The 18,140-nt window shown below is 31.7% G+C and overlaps 1 protein-coding gene across 1 annotated transcript in view; it reads left to right on the top strand.

Moving 5' to 3' along the window:
• Positions 1-17,242: 17,242 nt before the first annotated feature.
• Positions 17,243-18,140, top strand: part of LOC129216361 (lachesin-like) — a gene marked incomplete in the record, with an annotated part of 68,590 nt that continues 67,692 nt past the window's right edge. Inside the window, 1 exon segment of the mRNA XM_054850575.1 lies at positions 17,243-17,615. Coding sequence (XP_054706550.1) covers positions 17,558-17,615 — 58 coding nt within the window.

Raw genomic sequence — 18,140 nt, 5'->3', positions numbered from 1 at the left:
GCTGTTAAACCTTAAAAACATAAGCATTAATGAAGAATCAGGGGTGGGGGTGTCAGGGGTGTTGAAGTGTTGAACCACTCATTCAAAGCAATCCACACTACATACAAAAAAAGGTAGATAAATTCAGGAGACTACCGTAATTATCTTAAATAGTAGATTACAACAACTTTAGTCTTTTTGGGGCATGGGGCTTCCAAAAATCAGGGGTCCATGGCCCAACAGCCTAATTGGTCTGGTTGGTAGTTGAGCTATGATTTTTTTTTTTTTTTTGAATAATATAGTAAGAATAAAAATTCCAAAAATTCCATTATTTGTTTTTCATTTGATCTATGAAGGTAACCTAAACTCCCATGTCACACATATTACATTTGTATATTTTAGAAATTTGAGCTCCTGTGCTAAAACTGATGTCATATTTGAACTCAGGGTACCAAATTTTACGAAATCAGCTTCAAATACCCATGCACCAAAATGACTGTTCCCCGAATTTTTAATTTACAAAAAAAAGTTTAAGCGTTTTGTTTTAAGTTTATCTCAATGTTTAGTATCATGTTCACATGCGGTCGCTTATTTTTTGGGACAGGGGGCGCTTAGTGCAGGGTCGCCGAGAAATCAACCGGGCTCCGGGGAAAAATACCGACTTGCGGGCCCGCCTCCAATTATTAAAAAAAAAAAAAACAGTTGACTGCCCGCTGCCGTTATTTACATTTCAGTATCCTCAATTGCGTCTTCTTTTCTGCAAAATCTGCTTCATAGTAATCCTAGGCGTCACACCACGAGTCAGTTTATAGTGGGGAAACGGTATCGTATTCAGTAAATCGTATTGTAAAATTGTCGCAAAAACTATTTAAAAAGAGCTGGTTTGATATGGGGGGGGGGGGGGAATGCTGATCACTTAATGTTAAACAAACAATTCGACACTTTAAAAATTCTTGAAGTCTCTCCATTTTTTTTCCAAGAGAGAGAGAGAAAATCCAGATTTTTGCTGGGGGGGGGGGGGACATGTCATGACAAGCATCGCGCAACTAACTTTAGATATTTGTTTTAAGCGGAGAAAGAGAAATAATCATATGCACCCACAGTCATTAGTGCAACGTTCGCGAAGGTCCACTTCCTCCGAAAAATGTTAGGAACTATGGTTCTAAAGTTGCAGTTTACACGAACACTGGTAATGTTAGGTAGCAGAGAGGTTCAGGGGCGAATAATATTTACGATATAATTTCATAATATTTACGAAAAAATGAAAAAGTATGTTTCGATTTTCCCAGTAACTAAAATAAAATGTTTAGATTTCGGATGTTTAGTTCTGATGCAAATTAGCATGCTAATGAACTTATATGTTGATGTTTGCTGGTCGTTTATTTAGTAGTACTTTTCATATATAGTTATCTTACCAAACCACTGTAAGATCAGTCACATAAGTACTCTCAATTTAGAATTAAGAGAGGGGGGGGGGGATATTTAAATGGTCAAAATGTCGTCCAAAAATTAATAAGCGAAGGGAGGGAGGGGCCTAGGGGGTTCGCAACCGGTTCCTTTAAAATATCTTGATACCAGAGTTCACCGACTGATGACAGACCCTAGTGTTAAGCAAATTGTGATAAAAAAATGCTGAAGTAAAAAACAACGCATAGTTCCTTTTTTTATTGTGCAAAATTAATTTATTTTAAGGGTTCAAAAATTTTACTCGTTTTATACTTTTCCGTCATTCTAATTTCGCCCCATTTCTTTTAAATCACGTGTTGCTAACATGTAACTTCTTACGCTTTTAAATTCCACAAAATCTTCTTCACTACCCTTTAAAAATGAACCTTTGCCATCGAAAAAATGAGGATTATTTACTTCCATTTTAGCTTTCACAGAGTGGAGAGAAGAGAGAAAACCTCTAGCCGATTTGCATTGCAATGCAGCGCCATTGGCATTGGTGACTTAAGTGGCTTTCCAAGTATTCAAGCATGCCTTTTTCTAAACATGCCTCGCCAACCTATTCGTAGATGTTGACTTTTTGTCAAACCATGCTTCCGTTACGGGTCTAAAGGCAGGTAACATACATTTCTAAAGGAGTGGAACAACTTTGTCAGTAGAATACCGTTGGCATTGTTTCCAAAACGTCTCCATGAATTAATACAGGGCTTATCGAGTCTCCCACCCATCTCTTCATTTTGTCATTTCACTACTCTCACTACAAAAACAATCATTCTTAATCCCCTTCTTTGTTCTTGTCGAAGGTATTTGAGTTGTGATTGACATTGTACACAAGTACGTCATCTCAAATCAGATTCATAAGTTCAAGATTTGAAAAAAAAAAAAAAAAAGAGAAAAGAAAAGAAAAAGCTGCAGGCTGACAAATTTCATATGATAATCTTTTTTTTCTGATTTTTTTCTTTTTTTCGGAGTTTCTTAAATGTGTCGAGATCTCCCTAGTGTGAAAATGTCCCTAAAAATCCTAAAAATATTTTTAAGAATAATTTTTAAACTTTAAAGTATCAATTAATTAATTTAAAAGCTCAAAAGATTAATTTTCATTAGAGTTAAAATATTTTAAAGCGATTTAAAATCACGCAATTGAATATAGCGAGTTAAAAAAAATCTAAAACAAAAATTGTAATGTGTAAAACTATTTTTTTTCTTTAATTTGCAAAAGCGTGAAGATATGATGCATAAAATAAAACAGTATTAACAGTGAACTAGTTTTCAAGGAAAACAATTTTATAAAAATGTAAGGATTAAAAAAAAATATCCCTTGTTTATGTATGGCTCCGAGTCATTTAAATATAACGGTAAATATAAGCAAGAGAAGGTTCTACTTAAAGATATAACGCCTCGTGAGAAGCTTCCGAAAAAACAAAGTCGTGTACGGCCTCTTGTCTACAGTGCTGGCCAAATTATTAGACTAAGACTGTTTTAGAAGCAAATTCTTTATTGATTACATAACAATGGACACATTAACGAACAGTGAAATAATTATCTAATATTTAGTATTCTTTCGCTTGTTCTTGATGAGCATTTTAAACCTTTTTGGCATACTTTTCACAAGGTTTACACTATTTCTTAACTTTTTTAGAAAGGAGGTAAAAAGTTGTTTATACTCACTAATTATATATACTTACATACACATACTCATTAATTACCGAAACTAACTTTAAATAAAACAAAACACCCTAATAAAAAGAACTAGTGAAATTTTTAAGCTGATTGAGGTTACGTTCCTGGTAGTTAGATAAACAAAGAACATAAACAAAGCAGACAGTGCTGCCACCTGCAAACATTAAATTATGCTAAAATAGCGTAATAATCAGTAGGGGAGACCGGGGCAGGTTTTCGCGCGGGACATGTTTTCGACTGACTTCAACTCGTTAACGAGCCTGTAGAGCAAAGAACCGACCAGACTATTTGAAAGGCTGCGCCACTAGACGACAACTACGAGAGTTTCAGTTGGATGGCTGTTCACATCGCTGCGTAGCGTCAGTTTCACTTGTTTTTATACAGGTAAATAAATTTTGATGACCTTATTTAAACTAAAAACAAACATATACATCTTAAGTTAAGTTTTTGTCTGTTGTAATATTTCGAAAGAGCACATATAGGAGCTACCTGTGATGTGATAGTTTGTCCATAAAATTCTTTTTTTGACCGTCTGCGTGAAGTTTAAATAAAAACATGGAGACGGGACACGTTTTCGAACACCAAGAGGGGCATATTTTCGCGTCGAAAACGTGCCCCGTCACATCGAAAACATGCCCCGCCCCTTTCGATCGCTACTTTTTATCGATATTTATTATATTATTTACTCTTAAATAAAGCATAAATAGTTAAATACACATGAAAAGGTAATCTTCTTATTTGACATATTTTTAAACAAAAAACAGACAAAAAATAAATCACAATCTCTATCATTCATGCCAATACATGTTAAAACAAAACAGGCCTAAGTGTTTATAAAAATAGCATTAAACTGAAATGTTCACAGAATGACTTGATTATTATGACTTGATATTGATCTGTGTGTTGGGTTTTCAGTTTTGTTGTGGTACGACAATACAAAAAGAAGTCTGAAAGAGGCAAGTACACCATAGAGACTATGGTAGAAGCTGTCAAGAAAGTAAAAGAAGGAAGAAATATGAAAAGTGTAGCAGTGTAGTAAAAGTGTAGTACCCCAGAAGAAGTGAGACCTCTGGAAAAAGCGGGTCCGAGAAAACAGACCGTCAAAGGAAGAAAGAAGAGAAAGTCGGCCATTTTGACCGACACTCCGGTCAAAGAGTAGCTTAGACTAGAGCAGCAACAAGCTAAGAAGAGAAAACAAATGAAAAATGAGAATGAAAAGATAGATAAGAAAAATGTAAAAAAGAGTTTATTTAAGAGACAAATTGGATAACCGAACAAGCGCGAAGAAAATAAAGAATCATGTGATGAAGAGGAAGAAAACTGTACTTGCATTTACTGCATAGAATTGTACAGTAAATCTAAGGCTAAAGAGATATGGGTAAAGTGAACTCGTTGTAAAAGATGGGCCCACGAGTCTTGCATCAAAGAAAACCCTATGTTCTTTGTATGCATTAATTGTGACAGTGACGATGACGTTTAGTGTTTTTAACAGTCCTAATTATTAAGTAGCCAAGTTGGTGATGAGTTTTTTTCAATGTATATTTACTGAAAATCAATAAATAACCTACCTTGAAAATATTTTGTTTGATTTCCTAAATTATATTGATATAAGTGCATGCGAAAACTTGCCCCTATCTATTAATAAGGTATGAGAAAACTTGCCCCGGTCACGGGGCACATTTTCGCACGTGACATAACGACACTTAAAACTATTTTTCTGTAAAGCAAAGCTTAATTGATTGATGTAAATAATTCCACATTGTAGCCAAGGTTTCTCTGAATGGTGTAGTACATTTTTTTCAAACTTAGGTAAATAAATAAAAAAAAAGTAATAATTAAAAAAAAAGCGCGAAAACCTACCCCGGTCTCCCATACAGTATGTACTGTACTTTAACAGTAAAATAAATAGTATTTTAGTACAAATAGGGTACAAAAAACAAAAAAAAACCTCTTTACTCTAATAATTTGGCCAGCAACTGTAATTCTTCAGCGACCAGAGAAATATGTTACTCTCGTGAAAAATGAGTCTCCCACGTCTGATAAATCAACTTCCTATTTCATTTATGTATCGCGGAGTTACAAATGGACAATTTCCTTCTCAGGAATGTTTTATTATTCAAGGGTGTTCGAAGGTGTGCGTAAGTAAGCTGCATAATTCTGACGATGAGATATTTAGTAAATAGTTCTATGAAGAAGTTACACACTGACATGTCTTTACACAAACATTAAGAAGTAACAATAAACATTTAAAGTTGGATGTCGCAAGATAACATAGAAACAATGAGATGAAAATTGAGATGAATCGTAATTCTTAAGTTATACTATACTACATGGAAAGCAACGGTAGTGGTAATGTTTTCTAAAACAATGTGCACTTTTAAAATAAGAATAGCAAATAGGTCACTCGAAGGACAACGGTCATTTTGTCCCGCACATGATGCCACATATATATCACTAAAAATAATACTTAAAAATATTAATGAACAATTTTTTTTCTGCTTAACAAATTATAAAACTTATGCGTAATTTTTTAAGCAAAAAAGATCGTCATTATCCTTTGAAATAATTATTTTAATGAAATTTTTGAACTGTCACTGAGCAAAGATTTGACTTTTTCCTGGAAGATCCGAATAATATTTTTGAGGAAGTTTAAATGGAAAGACAAGCTTTGTTAGAGCAAAACGTCAAAAAAAAAAAAAAAATAAATAAATAAAATAAAAAACTGCATTATTATCTTGCATTATTTTTATACTGTGAGTATGCTCTACATTTTCTCTTCAATTTAGACATCGATCGCATCATGCTGCTGCTAAACACATAACACAGTTTCAAAAACAACATAGCACGGAAATATACACTGTTTAGTTTTTAGTTTATGCATTTTTAGGTCATTAGCTAAAGAGTCAATTTTTTTTTAAATGAACATTTTTGTGATGATTTCTTATTTACCTACGAGTTAGATAATTGTTTATGACAAGTTTTATCATAATTTTAAATTTTATTCATTTCTCTTCATGGAAGTTATTCTCGTAAAAGCTGGAATACGAGTAAGTAATCGAAAACGAGTAAATTATCTCTCCAAATTGTGTACATTTTTTGTATATCGAAAATAATACAGTAATGATTCAGTGTAACAAAAGTGGTGATTCTAAAAAATCGTCTTTTAAAAACGTATTTAATGCATTTTTATTGATCTACTTATCATGTAAACTTTCGAAATTATATTACTTTTATTCAGCAGCGGCATTTTTCTTCACTTTCAGATGTGAATATTAAGCAACTTGCTCCCATTTCTCGTAAATACTCCCCGAATAAGTACAAATATAATCAAACAGAAATAAATCCTGAACCGTAAATATTTGCCAGTAACAGCAAGAAAGAAAAATCTAAATTCAAATAATATATAAAAAAATGTCAAACTAAATTCTCTTTCAAAAATAGAAAAATGTTTCCAATATTTCGCAGGCGGATTTTCTGCTTTATATCCTACAAGTGAAAGTAAAATAAAAATATCTATTGGCACTTCACTTAAGTACGACCGCAAACTTTAGTTGAAAAATACATTTTGAAAATCGGTAAGCGCTTACTCGACTACTCGAAGTAAATATTTGCGCTCCAAGCGAAAATGTCTTAAATCATTTGTTCAAGACTTTTTCTTTATTTTGATTGCTGTTAGTGTATAAAGATAAATGATTTTTTTTCTTTCTATTATTTCTTGTTTCGGAAGATAAATAGGTTTATATATATATATATATATATATATATATATATATATATATATATATATATATATATATATATATATATATATATATATATATATATATATTCAAAGACATTGAAAAAAACGAAATAATAAATACTAAAATGTACTGTTTTGCCAGCGCAATTATTATGCCTACAAACGTATTCGTAAATACAATGTTAAACTTTTTCATTTCTGCAGAGCAATTGAATTTCAAAATATTATCCGTCACAACTAGGCCTACAGTTTTCTCTAAAAAACGAAGCGCACATTATTTTGAGTAATATTCTCCACACTAGAAGTAGAAAGAGAAAAGTAAGATCAAATATAGCACGGGATACATAGGTCTCTCACATTGCTGTCCCCTCAACCCCCAAACATTTTTTTCCCTTATCTAATTAAGAACTGGCTGGTTTCTTTAAGGGTATCAAATGCTGTCCATTATTCGTAGAAACACTATAAAAACATCTTATCAATTAAATCTCACGCAATTAAATAATAATATTCAATTTTATCAGTAGATATATCTTACATATCTTTTCGGACATGAACTGAGAATTGAATAAATAAATCAATCAATAAGAGCTTCCTTAATAAGAGTATTTTCAGCTTTTACTAATTCTACTATAACAACACCTTGTTACTCAGAGCTTAGGACTCGTTAAAAACGATACCGCCTAAAGAAGTTTAGTGTTTAGGGCAAATTTCAATGCGATAGAGTTTGTTTTCTCAAAAAATTTCTAATTTTGCCCAACTTCCGAGTTTGCGGGTTTATTTCTGTTGCTCAAAGTCTGTGGATGGTGTGTTTCTCAAACAGGTTTTTTTTTTCCAGTGTACAGTCCTAAAATTTTAGAAATATTTTAGCCACTCCGCCAAGACACGACCACACCTTTGATATCAGAAGACTTGGCATCGGAGTTTTCTTCTCTGGGTTATCACTAATATTCTGATTCGCAATTTCAAACATAATTTTTTATGCAATGGCAGTTTTTCTCAAAGTAATAATCCTTTTCCTGAGGTTCTATTTATTCTATTTGCTGCAGGGTACAACCATTGAGAAGAGATAAAATGGAGGGAGTAAAGATTTCCTTGCATGAACCGAAGACGCCAAGTCACGTGATAGATTTCTAAGCAAAGCATTGGCGCTTGCTTCACGCAAAACGTGCCTACCATTCGTCGTTGTTGAGTCACGTGACTTGGAGTCGTAGCCTCAGCTCCCCGTACATCCTGTTTGTTCAAAAACCCCATATATTCAGTTAAGTTTACTTGAAACGAGTTGGTGTGGAAAATAATTTTTAGTTTCGACTACAAAAGTAGTTCTTCCGCAGTCAAGACGCAAGAGTTAATGAATTGACTACCCTACTTATAAAAATTTGTTATTTGTAAAAATGCAAAATTCGTATTATACCTTTAATCATTTATTTAAAATCCGTAGCATTTATACTTAAGAAATGTCCCATATTTTTCAATCAAATGTTTTTTTTTTCGCTTCTTTTAGAAAAATTTATTTCGAAGATAATTCTAACAATCTGTCTATCAAATGAATTACCTTAGTCACACGGTCAACGCTTGGAAGAGCAAAATGTCAGAGTGGAGAGCTCTTGCAAATATACCCTTGTGGAATTACAGAATTTCCTTAACTTCCTCCTAGGAGGTACGCAATTCTAAGAGATTCATTCATCAAGGGGCCAAACTCAAACATAATTATAAAATCAATTTTTATTCCAAAATTAGTGGACGGTGAGTACATTTTGGAAGTCTCAGTGGCTTTGGAACTAATTTCTCTAGATAGTCACTGGCGTCGTTCCAAATGCCCGTTCTTGTTAATTAATATATAGATTTATTACAGTACATTGTTCTCAACTCAGCAGTATTGAAAACTAATTGGCCACTTCTTTTTAAGGTGACGTGAAGAACTACTAGTTTGTGAAATGGAATACGTATGTACCGATCAAAAAAAAAATCGTTTTATCTCGCATTGGGTCAGTCGATTTTAAGGAATAAAACGAGAAAATAATGAAATATAATGGTTGAAGAAAGATATATCTAAGTTGCTATTGTTCTAAAACTAGGTTCAAGGTAGAGGGACTTTATTTGCTATTTAATGCTTACTGCAGATAGAAGATTTCCGGGTCGTCATTTAGTATTGCTACTTTTCAAAACGCAGCATCAATACAAAATCTTGGTTGGTTCAGCAATGTGATCCTTTACAAAAACGATGATCTCATTCCAAATTTTGCAATCAGAACAAAATTTTTATTTCCCACTTATGAATTTAAAAAAACAGCTTAAATTTGTTTTGTGAACGTATATCATTTGTAATGGTATCTAATGTTTAAACCAACTTGTATAAGTTTCCGGACCGCCATTTATTATTACAACGTTTCGAAAAGCAATATCAATACAAAATCTTAGTCGATCCATCACTTCGATCCTTCACAAAAATGATGATATCATTCATAATTTTCTTGAACGTTAAGGTCAGGACAAAATATATTTTGTAACGCTTATGAATTAAAAAAAAAAGTTGTGAAAGCATTCTTGTTGCATATTAATTCAATGATTCAATTAACTTGCGTGAGTTTCCGAACCGCTATTTATTATTTAATGCGAAAGCTTGGGCGATCCACCAATGCTATCCTTCACAAAAATGATGATATCATTCATAATTTTCTAACATTTTGCGATCAGAACAAAAATTATGTTGAAACGCTTATTAATTAAAAAAAAAAAAAACAGAAGTATGTTTTGTGAAAGTATTTTATTTGCAATAGTATCCAATGATTCAATCAACTTCAGTACGCTTCCGGACCGAATTTTATTATTCCTCCATTTCAAAACGCAGGATCAATACAAAATCTTGGTCGATCCATCAATGCGAGCCTTCACAAAAATGATGATCTCATTCATAGTTTTCTAAAATGTTGCGATCAGCTCAAAATCTAACCAACGAATGAATCGAGAGGAAAATGATTTATTTCAGGTCAAGAAATAGTATCTATGAAGGCAAAAACGGAAGGAACATCGGAAATTTCACGTGGCATCGATTTATGTCTACCGGATAAAAAAAAGAGACTATATCCCTAATTTATGAATCGGCTCTTTCACTGGCTCTTCTTGGAAAATGGGATTTCAGACACGTCTGCAGAAACTCAATCCAAAGACAGGATTCCAGAATAAAAGAAAAGAAAAAAAGAAGAGATCATCGTTGAAAAAACGAAATATGTTTCTTTTGATACTGTATACAGTTTATTGGTAATATATATTTCTTACTTCTTCAGTGGTCTTTCACTGAAAGGCTTTATAGCAACTCCGACCATTCCTATTCTGAAGTAGTAGTTGTTACAGAACGATGGTGCGGATTTTTCCGAGCCATTTATTTTACTGATTTTCCCAAAGAATTTCTCAGGAAAGTGACTTTCTTTTCTTTTACAAGTAGGATGTTTTTGTAGCTTCTCTTTTTCACCAAACGAAATAATCCGGGGTTTGAAACAACTGTTGTATTTTTCCTCTTCTTTTTTTTTATCAATGGCTATATATTTTAACATTTCATACTCCTATCAAAGACTTGAATTAAACAGAATTTCATTTAAATGTTTTGTAAACTTAGCATTTCCTAGTAGCAATAGTAAACAACGTATATCAAGAAAGAATTAGCAAACTGAGATCAGTTTGCTAACTTGTGCTTGATATATACGTTGTTAAATATTGCTAATTTGCTTCATAAAGTTATTTATACATTTCATAGTATTTCCCTTTTACTTAGTGAATATTACATTGTTTAGCGAGTTGAAAAATATATGGAAGCATGGTTTTTGCTATAGTGCTTTTGCTTTCTATATATGTTTTTTTTATGTGTACCATGTATCAGACTTAATTGCTACATCCCCATTAACGGAACTTATCCAAAGAAAACTCAGAGAAGTAAAATAAAAAAATATGTATGGTAGGTATATAATACAGCATTTCGTGGTAAGAAGGAATTGTATCGATAAAAATGCATTTTTTTCTTTTTGTTCAGAAAAAATTGCGAATTGAACCACTGATTCATTTATCAGAACAAAAGAGAAAACTAATATTCCTAAACAAATGCCTAAGAAATAATTCAGTCATGCAATTTGTAAAATCAAATATGAACATTAACATGAAAATGTATAACATCAAAATAACTCGGTAATCAATTGTACCTCAAAAGTATTTCATAACCGTTAATAGAAGAAACATTTAAAGTATCGTTTTAGAATTAAAACTAGCTTCTGTATAAAATTTAGCTTTGTTCCAAATATTTACGATCTCGTTAATTTATACACATTTCTACCAATTATTTCGCTTTTAGGAAGACGTAATAAATGTTTCGATTAAAGAGTTGCATAAAACTCTAAAATAGGAAAACCTCGTTAACTTTTCCATTATGATTTTCCTAGCATTAAAATATTTTTAAACAGATACGTTTAAACATCAAAACGTTTTAAGAATCTAATTAAGTTCTATACATTTAACTTAAAATATATGTTGCGTAAATGCTTCCAATTATAGCATTTAAAGTAAAAAGATGTTTCTAAAAAATGTATTTTGTTTCTATTTTAAGTAGAAAATATCATATTCATAGTTTAATGCCTTTGAATTTGCAAATCTTGAACAATTGTTTTGTATTACATTTCTTAAGGTGCTGATTTTTCTGAAAAATATATACTGTTATTTATTTATAAATTGCGATACTTTCAGTATAATTGAGTTTAACACTACAAAAGTTTATACCTTACGTATTAAACGTTTCCAATTTAGAGAGTACCGTTAGAAAATGTTTTGAAAATAATACATCTTCGAATATTTTGGCATTCTATAGCATGCATAGGCATTATAAACAGCTCCTACAGGAAACATATAGTAATTTTCATATTTCATATTTTGCCTAAAAATGTCCGGTATTAAATACAATGCATTGAACTTCTGTGGAAAATAAGTAGTTCATACGTTTCCAATGATATAAGTTGTAATGCAAAATAATTTCTCGTTTTCTATGTTCAATGAAAAATTGTTTCACTACTATTTTGCTACAAATTATGAACTAAACCCTTGACATTTCTTAAGCTTAATAAAAGCTTCTTTTGTATTAAAATTAGGGAGAAAAGTAAGACACTAATATGAAAAATAGAGTATTTTTCTTGGATTTTGTTCAGCATGCATAACTTATATTTTTAAGAGCATTTTTGAAATTATCGGGCAATAACATTTGGGGAAATCATAAATGTTTCGCTCATTATAATTAACACATTTTAAAAATAGTTTTTGAAATTCAAACTAAAGATAACTGTTTTTTAAACAGTTGTAATTTCTGCTGTATAGGGTTGCGCTTAGATTAAATGCAGATTAAAAAATCAAACTTGAAATTGCTGAATTATAGCTGTCGAAAATAATGTTAACATTGTCGTTTACGGAATAGGGAAAAAAATATCGAATGCGTTCTTTAAATGCCTTTTTTAATTCTCACGTTGAAAGAAATTAAATATTGATGAAAAGTCATGTAGAAACACAATGCTTTAAAAGATAACTTTACTGTTATCTACTTCAGTTTGAAACATAATGTTTCAAACTAAAACCTTATTTAATGTCCTAATTTTTTTAAAAATAATTCTTTTTTTTAACTGTAAAGCTTAGAAAGTGGAAGAATACTTTCCCATTTCATTAGAACATTTATGTAGTTCTAAGAAATGGGTATCAAGCCAAAGAACGTTTAATCAGCCTTTACTTTTTTCTTCTTCATTTCAGTGAGAGAAAAAGTCGAGCAGTTTTGAAATTAGTTTTTAAGAAGCCTCTTTATGTCTTTTTTTCTTTTTTTAAGGAATGTTTTAATTTAAAACCATTTTCTTGTAGAATTGAGATGCTTTGAATGATAATAATCCTCAAAAATGTCCTAGTATCTTCACTGTGCACTTTGATATTTTATTTCAAAAATCAATACAAAAGGAACTTTAAGGACTTTTGATTTTCATTAGGTTTCTTAACCATTATTGTGGAAATTTTTGGAAGCATAATAATGAACATTAAAAAAAATGATACTAGTAAAGCAGTATTGTATGAAATTCATACGTTCTTAGTGCAGTGTTAAGTATATACAATTATATTTTAGACATAAAGAAATCTGAAGAAACGCCAGTTAAAGCGAACGAGTCGTGTACCCATGTTCGTTAAAAAACACTCAAATTATTGTCGAAAGTAGATAAATATATCGAAAAACATTATTCTATAAAACTGTTTATCTTTGTTCTAAAGATTAATAATTTCCCCAATGAATTATCAATTGCACAAAAAAACAATTTACCTAGATTTTTAATTATAAAAACAACTCATATAGCTTGTCACTTGTACTTTTACTAATGCTCTATTCTCTAAATACCAAATTACAAAACTTAAACGCAGTTTTGGAATCGTCTACATAACTATACTTCCCGTCCTGTGATATTCACTGCAATTCGTCATAAAAATGATAATCTTTACTAATAATAAAGCTGAAAGTATCTTTGTCCGGAGGATGTCTGTAGAATGTCTGTGACACGCATAGCGCCTAGACCGTTCAGCCGATTTTCATGAAATTTGGCACAAAGTTAGTTTGTAGTTAGTTAGTGTGCACCTCGAAGCGATTTTTCGAAAATTCGATTTTGTTCTTTTTCTATTCCAATTTTAAGAACAAAAATATAAGATGGACGAGTAAATTGCGATATTATCATAACGTGCAACCGTAACATGGGCACAAGCCAATTAGCGAGATCGAAATTATCATAATGAAGAACCGTAATATGGGCACAAGCCAATTGGCGAGAAGATTCACCATAAATTATTTGTAAATATACAGGCGAACCAAAATACCTTTTAATTTTTCTATTACGGGCAAAGTCGTGCGGGTACCCACTAGTAAAATATAAAAATAAAACCTTAGAACTTCAAAAACTTGACTAATTTGTACAATTATATTAAAAACTACCTTTAGTGTACTGTGCTCCTAAATTCGTCATTACCATAACTGCATCTTTAAATAAAAATCTACTCTTGTTATTTTTACTACGTCATAACAGTGTATTTATTGATTTTCTAATGTAGGTACATTTTGCCGAATGTGGGTAAATACCAATTTAAACGTTATTTTTATCAGCATGGTAGCTTGCATCTTTGAGGAGAGCATTGACGCTGAATTTTTCTATTTTTATTGAGCAATCACGATTGACTATTTTTGACGTTCCTTTGATTTTTCCCACCGCCACCCTCCGCACCATCACCGTCGACGGGCTCCTCACGATGCTGCACCTCTAGCGAAAGCCGTCTCCAGGTTGCATCCATGTCCTACACACACACGCATACATACACAACTACACACACACACACACACAAACACATACACACACATACACCTGCACAAACACATACACACATACACCTACACAAACACATACACACATACAAACACATACACACACGCATACATACAGACACCCACACATACACACACGCATACATACAGACACTCACACATACACACACGCATACATACAGACACCCACACATACACACACGCATACATACAGACACCCACAGATACACACACAAAAACATACACACACACATACACATACCCCCCACAGACACAAACACACATGCCTACACACACATACACATAACCCGTACACACAAACACATACCCCCACACACAAACACACACGCCTACATATACACACTCGTGATTGTGAGAAACATAATTTAAATTCAAGATGTCAAAATTCAAATTATTTTTTTTTTTCATTTTTATTCATTTATTTATTTTTTTAAGTTTGAAAATATGTTATTACGTAATTTATTTTATTTAAAGACACATTAAAGACACGTTTGTAAAGTATTTAAAAACGTTACTTAATTAAAATATATAATCTGGATTACATATATATGTATAAAATATAGTAACTTATACATTTTTATAAGATGAAGAACATCAATTTGTTATTTCACTACGTTACCCCGATAGTTAATTTTAATAAGTATTATTTCGAAAAGTAATAACCTCGAGTATTTAAAACATTTATATAAATGATAACTTAAAAACAAAAGGGAGCAACATCAGTTAAAGGGATAGGTCACATTCTCCCCTCCCCTAAGTTGTCCTATTCCTCCTGATGCTGGACATTTGTTCTTTTAAATTACTTCTCAGTTAAAGTGTGCTATGCAACATTATCGGGCAAGTTACATAGTTGGGTTATTTTTATTTCACCACAAAGCAGTAGAGAAAATAGGAACTATTACTTACTTGTGAGGTAAAAAACATAAAACAAATCAGGTTTTCTCTTTTAACCACAGACGTTAACGTAATTCGTGTAACAATTGAAAAAAAAAAAAAAACTAGAGTCTATACGGGCTACAACTAGTAGAATAACTTGAAATACGCTGAAGTGTTTTTTTAGACCCAAATGCAGGTGTTGCAATAATCCATCTGCCACAGACCTTCCAACCCCCTCTTTACTTTTAGAAATTGATTTATTCATTGGATACTGTATGAAATTAAGTAAAGATTACGCAATAAAATATCGCTTTCTATCGATAGGAATAAATTTGCTATAGCCGAAATAAGAAACCTAGTTGGGAAATACTTATGTTTGTCCTATGAGACGTAGTGGCATTTCTACATAACATATTGATGCTGCTCCCGTGCAGTTTTAGCTAAGGATGTACCTTTGAGGATTCAGAAAAGTATTGTAATAATATAGAAGGAATATGATGTTTGGAAACTGATTCAGCATTAGCTTATGTTTTGGTTCCAAACTAGATTACATAAAATACACCGCCAGCTCAGTAATTCCATTCGAGAACTGCAGTTTAGTGCGTTTTAGCACTCATTAACCCGGAATAGGAAGTAACTGAGCTGGAGGCGGAAAACCTCTTAAAGGAGCCAAGAGAGCCCAACAAACTGGTAGTTAATGTAGAACCAGCACACCAGAATAGTGACCACAGCAATGGTGCGGTTCAACTCAAAGATTGCAGGCAAAGCGAGGTATTTTGCAGTAATTTACCGCCCAAAGCCAGGGCTAAGGCAGAAATACATAAAATACACAAACTAGATTGCTTGAAACACTTAAGAATAGACTCTAGAAGTACTTTAGAAGTAGAATACAACATTTTTTGAAAGAGTTTTTCACAAATATTTAAATATTTAAGCTTACATTTAAGCTGTAACTTGATTCTTATCTATATTTCAGACGCTAAGTTTGCTCATTAGACTTTTGTTAAAGGTTGTACATTTAAGTCGATTTTAATGTATGCACATTTAGACAATTTTATTTGATGTTGAATTGTAATTTTGGGTTCGATCAAATGTTCTTGTTTTGTAAACAAGAAAGCTCCACTTTTATCCCTGACATTATTCTTGGGCTTAGGACCACATGTAGACAGAGGAAATGAAACCAGTCGAGAAAAGAAGTATGATGTTGTCACGTGTTAAAAATACTTTACTATCCATTTCACCGCCCTCTCCTTTATTCGTAACTAGATCTAAAAATTTCTTTCAGAAGGACCTGCCATGAGCCAAAAGTCGGCACCGGTTTGCTTTCTGCATACCACCTTTTTTATGACAAAGAGGAAATATTTCAAAAAAATATAAAATGGCTCTTTGTGACTAAGAAATTTAAATTATTGCCATATTTTTTGTCTCATTTATTGCAATGCTAATCAAATAGAGCACAAAACATATTTTGCCCGTGGTTTAGTGCAGTAATTGGAAGCCTTTTGACGCAATCGATAAAAAAAACACATTTCGGTGCTAACACAAATTACAAAAAAAAGTAAGGTTTAAACATCATACGAGTGGTATGATGTTTTAAATATGTAGTAGTAAATTTCTAATGCGGAAGAAAATAAAGCATTAAAGTTTATTTAATCTATTTGAAATGCTTTGGAAAAAAAAATATATATATATATAACTAAACTGTCTCCTTTCTTAATACTGAGAAGGGAAAAAAGAGGACAGAAATATCGCTTACGTCTTTCTCATCAACAAAAAATAGCCCCATTTCTCGAATACAAAGACACTCAAGGAAAAAAAAAAGAAAAAAAGAAAAAGATGTGGTCAGCAAGAATGCTAGGAATTTCCAACCATCAGGCTTCCAAACATCATAGCACTCAATTTCTTCTTACGAGGCTTTACTAAAAATTATCACTCACATTAATCATTTACGAAGAATTTTGTTGGTGGACCAACGAGAAAAGTCAGCGCCTTCACAACGACCGCTTTTACGCGAAAGGATGAAAAGCAATCAGAATATTTTACGCATGCGCATTACTAAGTTCCCATCATTTTATGTAGTATCCGTTTCGACGAGGCAGATATCTGCTAAGAGCGATCAAACCATAAAGCTCTTTTTAGCCGTTCTTCTGTTGTGTTTCATCAAGTTTGTTGGCAATAAGATAATTCTGTAAAGTTTGTGTATAACTGCTGAGCTGGAGTTTTATTATTATTTTTTTGGAAAAATCCAATTTTCTTCAAAATATAACCACGTGTTTTTTGAAGGATAATTTTTTAGATATTTTTCTTGCGTTATTTTTACGCAAAGTTAAATCCAAGTCTCAAATATGGTTTTATTGACTAACGAGAAATTTTAAGATAAATCCTTTTAAACTAGAAACTGTATTTTTAAATTTATGAAAGACAATTAACATTAATGCATTGAAATGCTGTGGAAAGTAATAGTACTGTTTGCTCTAGTTATGGATTCAACTGCATCAAAAAGTAAGTGGATCTAATGTTTTTTAAAATTGTCTCTGGAAACAATTTTTTTAAACCTATTGCAAAATTTGTTAAAACAAAAAGCAATTTATGTTATTGTTATAGCAATTTTGTGAATTTTCTTTTTTTTTTAATTTCACGAAATAAATACTGTTATTTCAAGTCAAAAATATTTTTTTAAAGTATATTTGCAAAAAATATGGTTTTTTTAAATCCGTCAAACTTTTCACAATTCATTTTAATTATATTTAGTTTTAACTTATAAACATGAACGATTTAAAATATAAACTGAAACTTTTTAATAAAAAAAGAACACTCTTTAGTTAGTTCTAAAGCATTAAATCCTTAAAAATTAAGCACATTTCACTGTGCAATTTTAGCAAATCGTATATAATAAAAATATTTTGAACTGATGAGAAAACCAATAAAGGGTTAATATTTTAAGATGTCTTGCTATAAAATAAATAAATAATTTTTTTTAATGTAGGATTTCTTCTCTAGCTTTGACGTAAATGAAATATAGAAACG

Source organism: Uloborus diversus, chromosome 2 (genome assembly GCF_026930045.1).
Source record: "Uloborus diversus isolate 005 chromosome 2, Udiv.v.3.1, whole genome shotgun sequence".
Taxonomy (NCBI): Eukaryota; Metazoa; Arthropoda; class Arachnida; order Araneae; family Uloboridae; genus Uloborus; species Uloborus diversus.
This window is presented reverse-complemented; position numbering and strand designations above follow the sequence as displayed.